Genomic DNA, 14,090 nt, shown 5'->3' with positions numbered 1-14,090 from the left:
ATATGGGGGACAAAAGATGAAATAATCATCTGGCAACATCCACATAAAGATTTGTCTAGGAGTGTTATGGCGATGGCTACACACACACACACACACACACACACATACACACACACACACACACACACACACACACGTACACACACACACACACACACACACACACATACACACATACACCACAAAACTATTCTCGATTCCCAGTACATATATATTTATATATCTCAAAACATAAGTCAAAATGTGACTAAATGTAAAAACAATAGGTTATATAGTGTTCTGTTATTTCCAACCCGCAGCGTAGTCAAGTTTACGCAGTAGAACAATCAATTAATACAACGTTTTTGAAGCTCAACTTGTTTTAGAGTGGCGTAAGATGGCTGTAGGTGGAATCTGTGTCCACCTGACATGGCCGAGTGAATTGTAAACAACGGTACTCGTCATCGGATTCTGTTGTCACCGTCATCTCTGACATGTCCTGAAAAATTAAAAGGGCAAGGTTATCTTTTTGTTTTCATTTTCATTCCTTTGGTTTGCTATCTCAAAAGTACAAAATCTAGCAGTAACAGAGTAGTGTTTTTTTGGCAGAATGACCGAAGTCTGGTACGTGCAAAAGTGGTGACACAGGAGCGGGACGTGGTGACACAGGAGTGGGATGTGGATACCGTCCGTGGGTGTAGGTTTACCTGACATTTAAAGAAACATGCAATGGGCTAGATTATTTTTTTCTCTCATTTTCATTCTTTTGGGTGGCGTCCTCCAAGTAGAAACTAGCAGTAACAGAGTCGCGCTACCCAGGTATATGCGTGTGAAGGTGTAAACAGCCATTAGTTTTTCACGTGCCAAAGTTGTGACACAGGGGTTGACAATGGATACCGTCTGAGTCTGCAAGGACAATGTACCCATCCGGACTCGAAGCCGTGATCATGGATCGTAAGCCCAGTGCAGTACACGCCATCGTCGCTTTTGTCTTTCTGTGGTTTCCTCTCTCAATCTCACTCTTGTGCCGCCTCCATCCGAGATAGGTAGAAAGAGAGAGTCGAGAGAGAGAGAGAGAGAGAGAGAGAGAGAGAGAGAGAGAGAGAGAGAGAGAGAGAGAGAGAGAGAGAGAGAGAGAGAGAGAGAGAGAGAGAGACAGACAGACAGACAGACAGACAGGTACAGAGACAAAGAGATAGGACGAGGGAGAAAGAACAAGAGACTGACAGAGATCCGGGCAGACATACACACGCCGCACACACACACTCTCTCTCTCTCTCTCTCTCTCTCTCTCTCTCTCTCTCTCTCTCTCATACAAATACACGCGCACAAACAAACAGACACATACACACACACTCACACGCGCGCGACCCCGCTCGCAAACACACACACACACAAAGCCCAATCACCCACCCATCCCCTCTCCCACCCCCTCCGCCACACACACCATCATCGCCTTTTCTTTGCCTTGGTCTTTCTGTCGTTCTCTGTCTGTCGCTGTCTTATCTCTGTCTCTATATATCTCTCTGAGTGTCCCTCACACACACACACACACACACACACACACACACACACACACACACACACACACACACACACACACACACACGCACACACATACACACACACACACACACATACACACACATTGTTTTTAATGTGCAAAAGTTTTTGTATTAAGAAGATACATTTATATAAGTATAATGTCATTCAACTCATTCCATTAACGTGTCAACCCAAACTAAAGCTTAATTAATCTTGGACTTGCTAATAGACGATATTCGGAAATAGTTTTTGCTGGGGGGAAAAAAGAGGGCAAACAAACCCACGTGACATTCTACGCCAATCACTAGCGAGCATCGTGTTGCTACACGTTGTCAGCGAACACGTGTAAGACACGCAACTCAATAATGATTAGCTTATTCCGTCATGTGGTTTTGTTAGCCCTCGATTGTCCAAGGACAGGCAACCCTTTGCTGCCCATAATATCTTGACAGTTATTTCCGGAAGTCGTCTATTATGATTGTCATGTGATCCACATACTTCAGTCGTACAGCTGGTGTTCTTGAGCTCAGACGGACAACCCCTGTACCCTGCAACTAAAAGTTGAGACTTTTAATCTGGGATTGAGTGTCCGTGTCTTTGAAGGCACAGTGCAGCTCACAGCCTTCGTTTTGCGTTTTTGTTGCAGCTGAGTGCATTTACAGTTCAAGAATCCTCCTATGGTAGTAAAACAAACCCAAAACTACCCAACGACGCCATCTGTGAAGCTCGACAGTTTCTTGTTCACGCGAGTGCATAAATTAACCTAGTTATTACGTGGTGTTTGCTCGGAGTTCGATTCAACTGAGTGATTCCGGCCTCCATTTTGTTTTACACAAACTCATGATGACGTCTGACATAGTTTGCTAGTGACGTGTCTTTTTGTGCATGATGTGGTGATCTACCCGATCTAAATTTAGATCCAAAAATAGACCAAGACCAGCCGGGTCCGAGTACGAAATTAATTCGTAAAAAAATCGCAGTTCTTGACTCTTTGGGTGCAAGTCAATGAAACTTGGTAGTTCTTCTAACGGATAGCTGCCTGAGGTATGACTAAAAGCCCCAGGGGCTCCGTGCACCTGGATTTGACAAGTTCAGTACCTTTAAGCAACGCTCACTATGTTGCGTGTTTGTTCTCAACAACTCCAACAAACAAATACAATCAAAGCGTCTTCAAGATTAATAATAATAATAATAAATGAGCATTTATATAGCGCATCATCATAACTTTACAATTATGCTCTTTGCGCTTGACACATTTAAAATTAAAACACAGTTATACAAGCATTTACATCTACATTCATAGTCAAAAACCCTTAATCAAATGCATACACCATCAAGATTGATTGGAGAAGAAGAAGACGAAGCCCAGACGAAAATGAAGAAGAAGATGGGGGCGAGGAGTAAGCCAGAGAAGGACACGATGATGATGATGATGATGATGATGATGATGATAATGATGATGATAATGATGATGATGATAATGATGATGATGATGATGATGATAATGATGATGATGATAATGATGATGATGATAATGATGATGATGTTTTATGGAACTTTCAGTTACATAAACAAATAAGGTGGATGAAGGAGATACACACCAAACAGATAATGATGACTGGTCTGCCCATAGGTTTGGATCTTGCTTTGTTGACACTCAAAACAAGAGGCGAAGCCTTCAAGGCTCACGTAAGAAATAGACAAACAGTAACACAAACTCAATCACTCCGTCACACATACACACCCACACACACAGTAAGCTTAGGTGACACTGTGCAAGAAAGAGAGACACTAGATCTAGATCTGTCTGTCTGCATGCAGCCTACTTACAGGGACACGACTGCCAAATAGTCTCGGCCCGCTCAAAATAACAATGACCGAGACCACACACACCACGCGAGAGAGAAAGACTACAGGGAGGCATGCCGTCATGATGCATTAATTGACGTCAAACACTTTTGACCGTGACGTAATCTTATGCGAGCTTTATCCATAGTCTTGGATAACCACTCACACATAGACTCGGAAATGTTAAAGTTTCTACCACAGACATACACACACACACACGCACACACACACGCACGCACAAACGCACAGACAGACAAAGTTACGATCGCATAGGCTACACTTCGTGAGCCAATGACCATTACAATTACTCAAAAAGAGAGACAGTTTTGTCAGCGTCAGTATCGACGTGAATGATGGAGCGAGGAAGTAATAGATAAGGGAGTGGATTCTACGTTGGACACTCGAAGTCCGAAAGTAAGGAGCACTGGGATACCTGCTAAAATCAGTAACCCTAAGATGACTCGTTCGTCAAACAGATTTTGAAGTTGCATGCCTCTGGCAAAGTGGCCGGTTTGTTGTTTGGACATTAAGTGTGTCTTTTTCTGTGGTTTCAAGTACGGTGAAGTGAGATGGAAAAACATTAAAAAAATCAACTAACCATTCTTCTCAGCTGTGTTCACTCGAGCGTAGATGTTTCCTAGACGGACCGCCGTTCCTGATGCCTGAGGGCCGGAGGCATGACCAGCTGATGTGTGGCCGTTGGGGTCGTTGTTTTCTGCAGCGGCTGTGTCGTCCACTTCATGGTAGATAGCGCTGATGCGCTCTTCGGCAACATCTGCACATCGTATGACAATGCTTACAACAGTTTTTGTCAAGAGATCTGCTTCGTGCACACAAAACAGATGTGTTGTTGTTGTTCTTTTTGTTGTTGTTGATTTCAACAATGTTGTATTCATGTTTTACATGTTATGCATGAAATGTATATCATTATAAAGTGAAAACAACAAGCGTACAGCTTATGGTGGTGTTTTGTTGTTGTTGTTGTTGTTGTTGTTGCTGTTGTTGTTGTTGTTGTTGTTGTTGTTGGTTGTGGTGGTGGTGTTTTTGTAAAATATATTTGTATTCAAATCATACAATAAAGGTGTCTTGTTTGTAGTACCGTGTGAAGTATGATAATGAACACATGCGGCTTAAAAGTTTGTGGACCTCCAGGTACACGGAAGGGTCGGCGCATTTTGGGCTTTCAGTCATGCTTCAGGCAGCTATCCGTTTGAAGAAATACCAAGTTTCATTGATTTTCATGGAAATAGTTGAAAACGGCAACTTTGTTACGAATTAATGTTGGACTGCCACCGCTCAGGTCTTTGTTGCCCTCGGCCAGGCTCACATCAAGTCCCGCACGTCAACCTATTACGTCAAAAGCCTACCTGGAAGTCTATTGGTCTCGGCGAGAGGGATAACTCTTTATGTTTTAAGTACTTAACATCAAGACAGTGTGTGCGATGACGTAGGACAATTGTAAAACTTGGCATGTGGGTCCATTTTTGCAGACAGCACACACTGCCTTAGAACGTGTTCACGGGGAATGTTAATTACTATTTGGCGGGAGATGCAAACTGACAAACCGCACGCAGTTTCGTTTGGCTTGCAACACTAAAGGTATGTGAAGGCATATGTGAGATAGCCGTGGGAAGCTCCTGGCTTTTTATATCGTAATCTGCGACACAATTACAAATCTTTGCTCTCCATGCAGTGACTCAGGCACTGCATCTTTAAAGACCAGTTATAAGGGTGTACACAATGTTGGGGGTAAAGTGATAACTGTTTGATAATGTCGGTTTTTTTTCAGTCTGATATGCTCGATTACCACCGCAGGTTGAGCAAGAGCAGTTAAATGCGTTTTTCCAAACCTAAGCGACATATTTAACTGTCCGATCCTGTCTTACTATCTTTTGATTTATCAAACGCGAACACGTGAGGAGAAACAAAGATACACATAAAAACAGATTCAGTGTGAAGCTCCAGATGATTGTTCTGCATGTTGGCACATCTTGGCAAGAAATCAAAATAAAAGTAAAGCACGACAAGAAAAATAATCAGAATAAATCAAAGTCGTAATAATATTATAGAGTTGTTAGCGTTCGTAGGCTTTTGCTTTCATATCTTAGTAAAACTGAACTAAGAAACAGCAGCTGGTATGAGCGTATATTTTGGACATATCCTTTATCGTAATCTGTCACAGAAGTTGGCCGTTCATCTGGTTAAGGAGGGAGAGAGAGAGAGAGAGAGAGAGAGAGAGAGAGAGAGAGAGAGAGAGAGAGAGAGAGAGAGAGAGAGAGAGAGAGAGAAGAGAGAGAGAGAGAGAGAGAGAGAGAGAGAGAGAGAGAGAGAGAAAGAGATACTGAGAGAGAGAGAGAGAGAGAGAGAGAGAGAGAGAGAGAGAGAGAGAGAGAGAACAATTCGCGTGAAGCGATATAAAAAACATTTTTAGTAAAGCTGTCGGCATTAAAGTAACAGACAAGAAATTCGGTTGATTAAAATCAACAGGGGTTGAAGCCGTGTTATAATAAAAGAAGCAGTAATGTACGGATACATGTGAAAGTAAGCAGTTGTCCCTCGAATGTTCTTCATGAACATGTAAGAGCTGTCATGCAAAGATGAAGTGGTATTGATATTATTAGTATCATTTGCACAACATTCTACTTTGTCTTCCAGTTGCAAATGGAGATCGGATTTTCATGTAGATTGATGCATCTTGTCTGAGAAGTAACTTGTCTTTTCCCATGACCTGCCTCTTTGTCTCTGTTAGCTGATGAGGTGATTATTCTGAATACTCCAGCACAACCATAATTATGGATAACCCATCACAGCCGAGTTTAATCTCAACTGTCATTGGTCATTGTCTTTGATTTCAAAGTACAATTGAATCATTTATAGAGGTCATCTGCATATTCAGAGTTTACAGATGGACTACTTGTCTCAACATACGACTGAAATATTTTGTGGTGTCAAAGTCAATATCACCTATAGGTACAGGCCTACATGTGTCAATATTTAGAAAATAAAGAATACTTCATACGATACGCACATTCTGCATGGATTTAAAGAGCGGAGTCGAGATATTTCGCTGGCTAAAGCGACTGCATGGTTAAAGGCATGTTCAACGAGTATCGCGAGTGGGATCAATGGACGATACTCCCTAATTTTTACACAGACAGCCATCTACACAAAACCGTGAGAGAGAGAGAGAGAGAGAGAGAGAGAGAGAGAGAGAGAGAGAGAGAGAGAGAGAGAGAGAGAGAGAGAGAGAGAGAGAGAGAGAGAGAGAGAGAGAGAGAGAGAGAGAGAGAGAGAGAGAGAGAGAGAGAGAGAGAGAGAGAGAGAGAGAGAGAGAGAGAGAGAGAGAGAGAGAGAGAGAGAGAGAGAGAGAGAGAGAGAGAGAGAGAGCACGTACCGTCGTCACCACGATCTGTATCCTCTGTTTTATTTCCAGCTTCTTCGTGTGACTCTGAAACGTTATAGTTTCTAATCAGTGCACCAACTGTAATGGTGGTATAAAGTAAACACATAGTTTAGGCTGAGGATATGACTAGGTTGCATCTGTCTGATGTTGTGCACCGACTGTCATATAGGAATAAAGTAAACACATACTTCAGGATAAGGATGTGAATAGGTTGCATCTGTCTGATTGTGTGCACCAAATGCCATAGCCGCATCAAGCAAACACATCAGGCTAATGATAGGTATCAGAGTTACATCCGTCTGGCGGCTTCTATGCATCATTTCTGAGTCGATACAGTAGGCCTACGTGAATATTCGATCTGACAATTGCTTTTAGCGATTAATGGGAATACCTGATGCCGAAGACTGAATAACAAATATAAAATCAGATAGAGAGAAAGAGATGTTTTGTCATACATTAAACGTTCCCATAGCCTACCCTTGTGTGTGTTTTGTGTGGCTTAATCATAAAATAGCCGTAGGCGGCATGGCCATTTCGGAAAAAAATTGCCAAAGAAAACAATATTCTAGAAACACCCCTGTACTTTGTGCATTCGCCTCAAACTTACTTCGGCGTCTGAGGACAACAGCAATGGCGATGACCACAGCAAGTATGAGAAGAAACCCAGAAGCACCTGCTGCAACTGCTTCCAATAGCCACGCCGTACTGGACACTTGGTGGATAAACACAGACGCAGAAAACATGGTAAGCGTTTGAATAACACCATGTGTAATCATTTACGCCGTCACTTAGCCTTCTGCTTATTAAGGCAGCTTGTCGAGACTATAACATGGTACATGTTGGTGTGCGTTCAGTCGTAAATACTAATATTGTAGATCGATACGTACATTTTGCTATTTGTATTTTTGACCAAAATGTGACATTTGACTCAGATCTTGACAGTCATTTTTCACCTTGATCACACTGTTTCAGATGCAATATTTTGGTCAAAAATATACAATTATATAGTATAGAGCACTATGTTTACCTGGCTCACTAAACAACAACAGGCATGTTGTGTTCGTTTGGTTGTTTCTCCTTGAACACTTTATCGTCGACCCAGCTATTATTTGTGAAGTAACCAGGAACTGCAACGTAATGCTTTCATTGTCAGGCCTGCTGATATTATAGAGGGCCGTGTCAAAGTCTTTACAGCTAGGGCAAGTACTATTGCATTTTGGGCATTTGCCGATCGTTATCTCTTTTTCACCAGACAGGGACCAGTAAATATTCTGCGTCTCTTTCATCCCGGTGCAGGTGAGGGAAGGTTGCTTGTGTTTCCAGATGTAAAACTTTCCGTCTCTGTTGCACTCAGCGATATTGAACACCTCCGCTGTAACAGAACACAATAATGAATGACCATTTGGATATTAATGAGTCACATGCATATTTATGTGAGAAAGATAAGGTTTACCCTCAAAGAAAATCGGTGGGTTTACCCTCAAAGAAAATCGGGCTGCTGTCTCCCTCGGGAAAGCCAGATGCTACAAACTACGGCGCTATTTAATTGTTTCTTATTTCGGCATGCGTGTGTTAAAGTTTCCAAGCCTGGAAATTTGTGCTATAAACTGTATATCTTTATCGTGCGCATGCGTGCACACGAGAGTCTGCAAAAAGTTGAATCTGGAAAATAAATCCTTCGCAAAACTTGGGGCCTATCAGCGACAGCGACAAACTGGTTTGAAAGTCACCACTGCTATCGTATGAGCTATTTCCTCGTCCATTATCGGTGATTTATATTTTGTACAGTTGGTCACCTGTTTAAAAGAACTTGCATTTTATTTGCATAATATATGTATAAAAAAAATGGTTTCTCCTGTTTGCCTATTTTACAAACTAAGCGTAGCTGCTCAAAACTATTATGATAAAATATTATGTTAAATATAGAAAAACAATCAGTTTTGAGTAAAAACAATTTAGAAAAAAATACAAGGGTATGCCAACTATTTTGGAAAGAAGGCCTGGTGTGTGTGCGTGTGTGAGGGGTTGGGTGGGTTGGGGTGTGGGTGGGGGCAGGTTATCATACTCATTATTGTCAAACCGGACATACGACACGGACCGCGGACTTATTTTTGAAAACAGGGAAGTTTATCGTGGTGACTGTTGGGGTTAATACAGTGATATCACGAAGCAACTCATCGAGCGATAGTTGGCAGGAGAGTTATACAAAGAGTTATTATGTATATATTCTAAAACATAACAGAGTTTTGCTAATAGGGCAACCCAATAATTACAACAAACATTTACTCAAAACATTTGCTTTACACAAAACGTCGTGTGTTGCACATTACCAATACTTCAATCTTAAAAAGTTTAGATATAACCAAATGGTATGTGCCCTAACTTTGTCTCAACCTAACGCGTTAAATTGGCAATGCATATTTTGGGGGTGGGGGCGGGGGCGGCGGGGTATTCCTCTTACTGGGTTTAAATAAAAACAAACACATTCTCCGCCTATGTAGTTGTCTGTCTGTGGATCTGTCTATATATATATGTATGTTTGTCTGTCTGTCTGTCTGTCTCTCTCTGTCTATTTTCTGTGTCACAATTAAAAAATCGTGTAATTGACGTGTTTCCCTGATAAAATCAAGAACTGTGGTGAGTAAAAACAAAAGTAATCAGTATATGATTAAACAGACTTAGCACACCATGTTTGGCTCATAAAGAACATTCTTCAGATGGACAATATTTCAACAACAAAAATCCCCCAAAAAGAGACTGCCAACGTTCCAAAATTCAGAATAAAAAAACAAGAAAAGTAAGTTGTTGGAACGTTGTTATTGACAAACAAACAAATACAATCATTCATTCGCTCGGGTTCCTGGCGAGCGGGCGAAAACTGATTCCATCAGTGTTTTATGCATTCATTACTGGGTTGCAAACAATAACACTCCCACACAGCACCAGTTAGCGTGTCAACCATGTAAACCATGTAAACAATACTACTTTTTGACTCGCCAGTCACAAATTCTCGGGTTACTTGTTCCACACAAACAAGATGGGCCGGTCATATCTCCGTCTCTCTCGGTCTCTCTATCGCTTTCTCTATCACTCTCTTTCTATCGATCTGTCTGTCTCTCTCCCTCTTTTGCTCTCTGTCTCTCTCTGTCTGTCTGTCTCTCTCTCTCTCTCTCTCTCTCTGTCTGTCTACCTGTCTGTCTCTGTTTCTCTGTCTCTGTCTCTCTGTCTCTCTCTCTCTCTCTCTCTCTCTCTCTCTCTCTCTCTCTCTCTCTCTCTCTCTGTATGATTGCGATTGACAATTGTCCTTTTATTGTCTTTATTTGTATGTCTTAGTTTAGCTTGGACAGATTGTAAGACTAGGCGTGAGCCTAAAATCTCCATCCTTGAGTAATAAAGTTTGTTCGCTCGTTCGTTCGTTCTCTCTCTCTCCCTCCCTCTTTCGCTCTCTGTCTCTTTCTCTCTCTCTCTCTCTCTCTCTCTCTGTCTCTGTCTCTTTCTCTCTGTCTCTCTCTCACTCTCTCTCTCTCTTGCAATCACTCTGTCTGTGTGTCTCTTTCCCTCTTTCGCTCTCTGTCTCTGTCTCTGTCTCTGTCTCTGTTTTGCTCATACATTCAAGACCTTATTACAACAACAGCACCAATCTGGTCAGTATATGACTGAAAACACTATACGGGCGTACGGCTCACATTGTTGGGTTACAAAAAAAAAAGAATATTCTTCAGATATATAATATTGAATATGAATATTAAGCACAGTTAAAGGTGTTAATACTATCAGCTTACTAACCTCGAACTCGGAGTGCAAACGCCAGAAGTATAAGACACCACATATTTTATAGCTGTAGCTGAGACTGAAACTGTGAGTACAAGGTTGACGGTAATGTAATGCAACGGCCGCTTACAACAGTCACCGAATTTCAATGAATGTAAACATATTTCAAATCCTGTTGCCTTTTATGGATGTATTTCCTGGTTTAGGGTACTTTTCAACTGTGTAACGAATACCCAATTAAAAGGAAGAGAACCCCAAACGTTTGCCTCATTTTTTTTACAAAACACACAACTATGTTTTTACACATGTTTTACATCGGGCTTGTGAAATAGCACTGCTGATGACGGCACTGACACTGACTCTCCCATAGAAAGTTCTTAATTTTCAATTCAGAACAAGATTAAAGCTAATATTCCAATTTGAAACATATTTATGCAGTGTGAAAAATGTGTTCGGACCCCTTTAACCCTGACTCAATGTAGTAGAAAATTAGCAATAGTTAGCGATCAATTTCACAAATCTCGGACACATTGATGCATCATTTCACTTCAGCGGATGCCCGGATGATGTGTGAGCCAACGCTACTGACCGTTTGAATACAATTAATGACCATTTGACACTTTCTAACACAATTTATTTCCTTTTGGACATGTTAACTGCGACTTTTTACGTATTGTACGATTTCATGAATAGCCAATATTTCATTAGTTTTGTTCTTTCATGAACGTTATGAAAATAAAACTCCAGCAACTGTTCAACAATAAAAAACAAGTCGCAAAAGGCGAAAATACAATATTTAGTCAAGTAGCTGTCGAACTCACAGAATGAAACTGAACGCAACGCAACGCAGCAAGACCGTATACTCGTAGCATCGTCACTCCACCGCCCGTGGCAAAGGCAGTGCCCGTGGAATTGACAAGAAGAGCGGGGTATTCGTTGCGCTAAGAAGGATAGCACGCTTTTCTGTACCTCTCTTCGTTTTAACTTTCTGAGCGTGTTTTTAATCCAAACATATCATATCTATATATTTTTGGAATCAGGAACCGACAAGGAATAAGATGAAAGTGTTTTTGAATTGATTTCGAAAAAAAAAATTTGATAATAATTTTTATATATTTAATTTTTAGAGCTTGTTTTTAATCCGAATATAACATATTTATATGTTTTTGGAATCAGCAAATAATGGAGAATAAGATAAACGTAAATTTGGATCGTTTTATAAATTTTTAATTTTTTTTACAATTTTCAGATTTTTAATGACCAAAGTCATTAATTAATTTTTAAGCCACCAAGCTGAAATGCAATACCGAAGTCCGGGCTTCGTCGAAAATTACTTGACCAAAATTTCAACCAATTTGGTTGAAAAATGAGGGCGTGACAGTGCCGCCTCAACTTTCACGAAAAGCCGGATATGACGTCATCAAAGACATTTATCAAAAAAATGAAAAAAAACGTATGGGGATTTCATACCCAGGAACTCTCATGTCAAATTTCATAAAGATCGGTCCAGTAGTTTAGTCTGAATCGCTCTACACACACACACACACAGACACACAGACACACACACGCACATACACCACGACCCTCGTTTCGATTCCCCCTCGATGTTAAAATATTTAGTCAAAACTTGACTAAATATAAAAAACACCTTTTAGCTCAACCTTCGAAGGTGGTTATTTATGTGTATCGGTCTTTGTCAGGCTTTTACACACAGTACAAACACCCTTTCATTTAAACACTCACCGCTTGAGAACATTCTAGGTGCCCTCCGTAAAGAGCGAGCAATGTTCAAAGAATGTATTTGTGCGTGGTTTATCTTACCCCTGAGCCATCGTGAACCCGTGTGATCCAGTTTCCCTTTTTCACAATGTAGTCGTCAGTTAGTAATATGAATGCGACTCGATGTGAGCTTATCTGCAATAGCACGTTATTATGTACCTCTGACTATGCACGAAACAAACGGCTGTGGTTCACAAGAACTCTAGCGATGGCTTTTGACTGTTCAGAGGAACTGCCAATAGGCATAAACCGTCGTCTGCTACGAGAACCACCACCTGGCGTGACCCTGATTCCGGGCTGTTCTTTTTTCAAACTTTCAAAACTTCGAATTGTACTGATCTTGTCTTGATGAAAAAATAATTCTTTTATGATTTAAGAATGTTTGTGTAACAAGTTGTCAATTTATTATTTAGATTTTAAAAGTTGGGTCTAGCGCCAAAACGCACCACGGTCCGATTGTCTCTGAGACAATCCGCAAAATTAATTCTGTTAACATTGCTCGCTCTTTACGGAGGGCACCTAGGATGTTCCCGTTTGGTGAGCGTTCAAATGGAAGGGTGTTTGTACTGTGTGTAAAAGCATGACAGTATCTGTGATGATTTACGGGAGGCTTACTGTGCCTTTAAGTCATGAAACTAGAAGGGAAAAGTTTATGTGCGCAGAGGGACAAACACACAAACAGAAAACAAAACAGACACACAGACAGACAGACACACACAGACAGACAGACAGAAACACACACACAGACAGACAGACAGACAGACACACACACACACACACACCCACACACCCACATACATGCACAGACTAACAACGCACACATACATACACAGACTCGCAGGGAAACACACACTCATAAGCAAACAGAACAAAGTCCAGAGAATTAACCAATACAGATAGTTTATATCTTTGATGGTGTGATGTCTTTGCTCACACGAAGTATGGACGCATTATGTAACAGTGGAAAAACGTGTGTCTCTGTTCAAAATATGCACTATAGGGTGCCCTTTTCAGCGAACATCATCCTGTTCTGTTTCAGGAACCAAGCTTTAAGTTCAGTAAATAGAAAACATGGCTGTGTATTTCTAGTTCTAGGATTACAGCAGAACGATTTCACGATACGCCGTTTGACCACTTCAACACACAAAGAAGGGCTCATGTAGTTTGTGTCCCCTTGCTGGCCGTCACATGTTTGCATTCAAATCAATTGTAGCTAATAGTTGTACCTATAAACCATAACACAAAATAAAACGTTGATCACAAACAGGGTGAATAGTCCTGCCAACCCTGAAAACAAAAATACTCTTTGACTCGCCAATCACGAATTGTCGGTTCCCTTGTTCCACACGAAGTATATGGGCCGACCTTGTCAAATATGAGGAAGTCTACCTTGCTTTGTTTCTTGGCTATCTTCATGGATTCCTGTCTCAGTTGGGATTTTTGTTTTCTCCATCTGAAAGCGGGCTCTCCTTTGGCACAGGAATCATGTACCCATCTGTAACACACACATGCACGCACGAGTGCACGCCAGGAACACACACACGCACACACACACACACACACACACACAAACACACACACACACATACTCTTACACACACACACACACACACACACACACACGCATACACACAAGCACATGCAATGACACACGTGTGGACGCACGTTCGTACAGATCCACATACACAAACAGACAGACAGACAGACAGACAGACACACACACACACACACACACACACACACACACACACACACACATACAGAC

At 41.2% G+C, this 14,090-nt stretch overlaps 2 protein-coding genes across 4 annotated transcripts in view; both read right to left on the bottom strand.

The window, feature by feature from the left end:
- Positions 1–203: 203 nt before the first annotated feature.
- On the bottom strand, positions 204–10,682 carry LOC138972848 (uncharacterized). Of its 3 annotated transcripts, none has more exons than XM_070345521.1 (7): positions 10,562–10,682; positions 7,803–8,147; positions 7,383–7,487; positions 6,767–6,820; positions 3,971–4,147; positions 2,023–2,078; positions 204–478 (listed from the first exon to the last, which is right to left on the bottom strand). In XM_070345521.1, exons 1-7 carry the CDS (start codon positions 10,602–10,604, stop codon positions 362–364), a joined length of 897 nt encoding a protein of 298 aa, XP_070201622.1. In that variant the 5' UTR covers positions 10,605–10,682; the 3' UTR covers positions 204–361. The 3 variants fall into 3 exon arrangements, with proteins under 3 accessions (XP_070201622.1, XP_070201623.1, XP_070201624.1); XM_070345522.1 differs by having other exon boundaries at positions 2,023–2,072; XM_070345523.1 differs by lacking the exon at positions 2,023–2,078.
- A 2,526-nt stretch (positions 10,683–13,208) lies between these two features.
- Positions 13,209–14,090, bottom strand: part of LOC138972181 (uncharacterized) — a 7,755-nt gene continuing 6,873 nt past the window's right edge. Inside the window, exon 5 of the mRNA XM_070344928.1 lies at positions 13,209–13,820. Within this exon, the coding sequence (XP_070201029.1) occupies positions 13,753–13,820 (68 nt within the window). The 3' untranslated portion in view covers positions 13,209–13,752. The remainder of the gene's footprint in view (positions 13,821–14,090) is intronic.

This window comes from Littorina saxatilis, linkage group LG8, assembly GCF_037325665.1.
Source record: "Littorina saxatilis isolate snail1 linkage group LG8, US_GU_Lsax_2.0, whole genome shotgun sequence".
In the NCBI taxonomy this organism is placed as follows: domain Eukaryota; kingdom Metazoa; phylum Mollusca; class Gastropoda; order Littorinimorpha; family Littorinidae; genus Littorina; species Littorina saxatilis.
Note: the sequence above shows the minus strand (reverse complement) of the source record. Positions and strands in the feature narration are given on the sequence as shown.

Bases quoted from the DNA above. Each gene is read 5' to 3' on its own strand.
- LOC138972848 (XM_070345521.1), bottom strand. From the start codon at position 10,604: ATGTGGTGTCTTATACTTCTGGCGTTTGCACTCCGAGTTCGAG. The intron at 8,148-10,561 runs GTTAGTAAGCTG...GTTCTGTTACAG, and splicing joins GTTTGCACTCCGAGTTCGAG to CGGAGGTGTTCAATATCGCT. The intron at 479-2,022 runs GTATGTGGATCA...TTAATTTTTCAG, and splicing joins ACACCAGCTGTACGACTGAA to GACATGTCAGAGATGACGGT.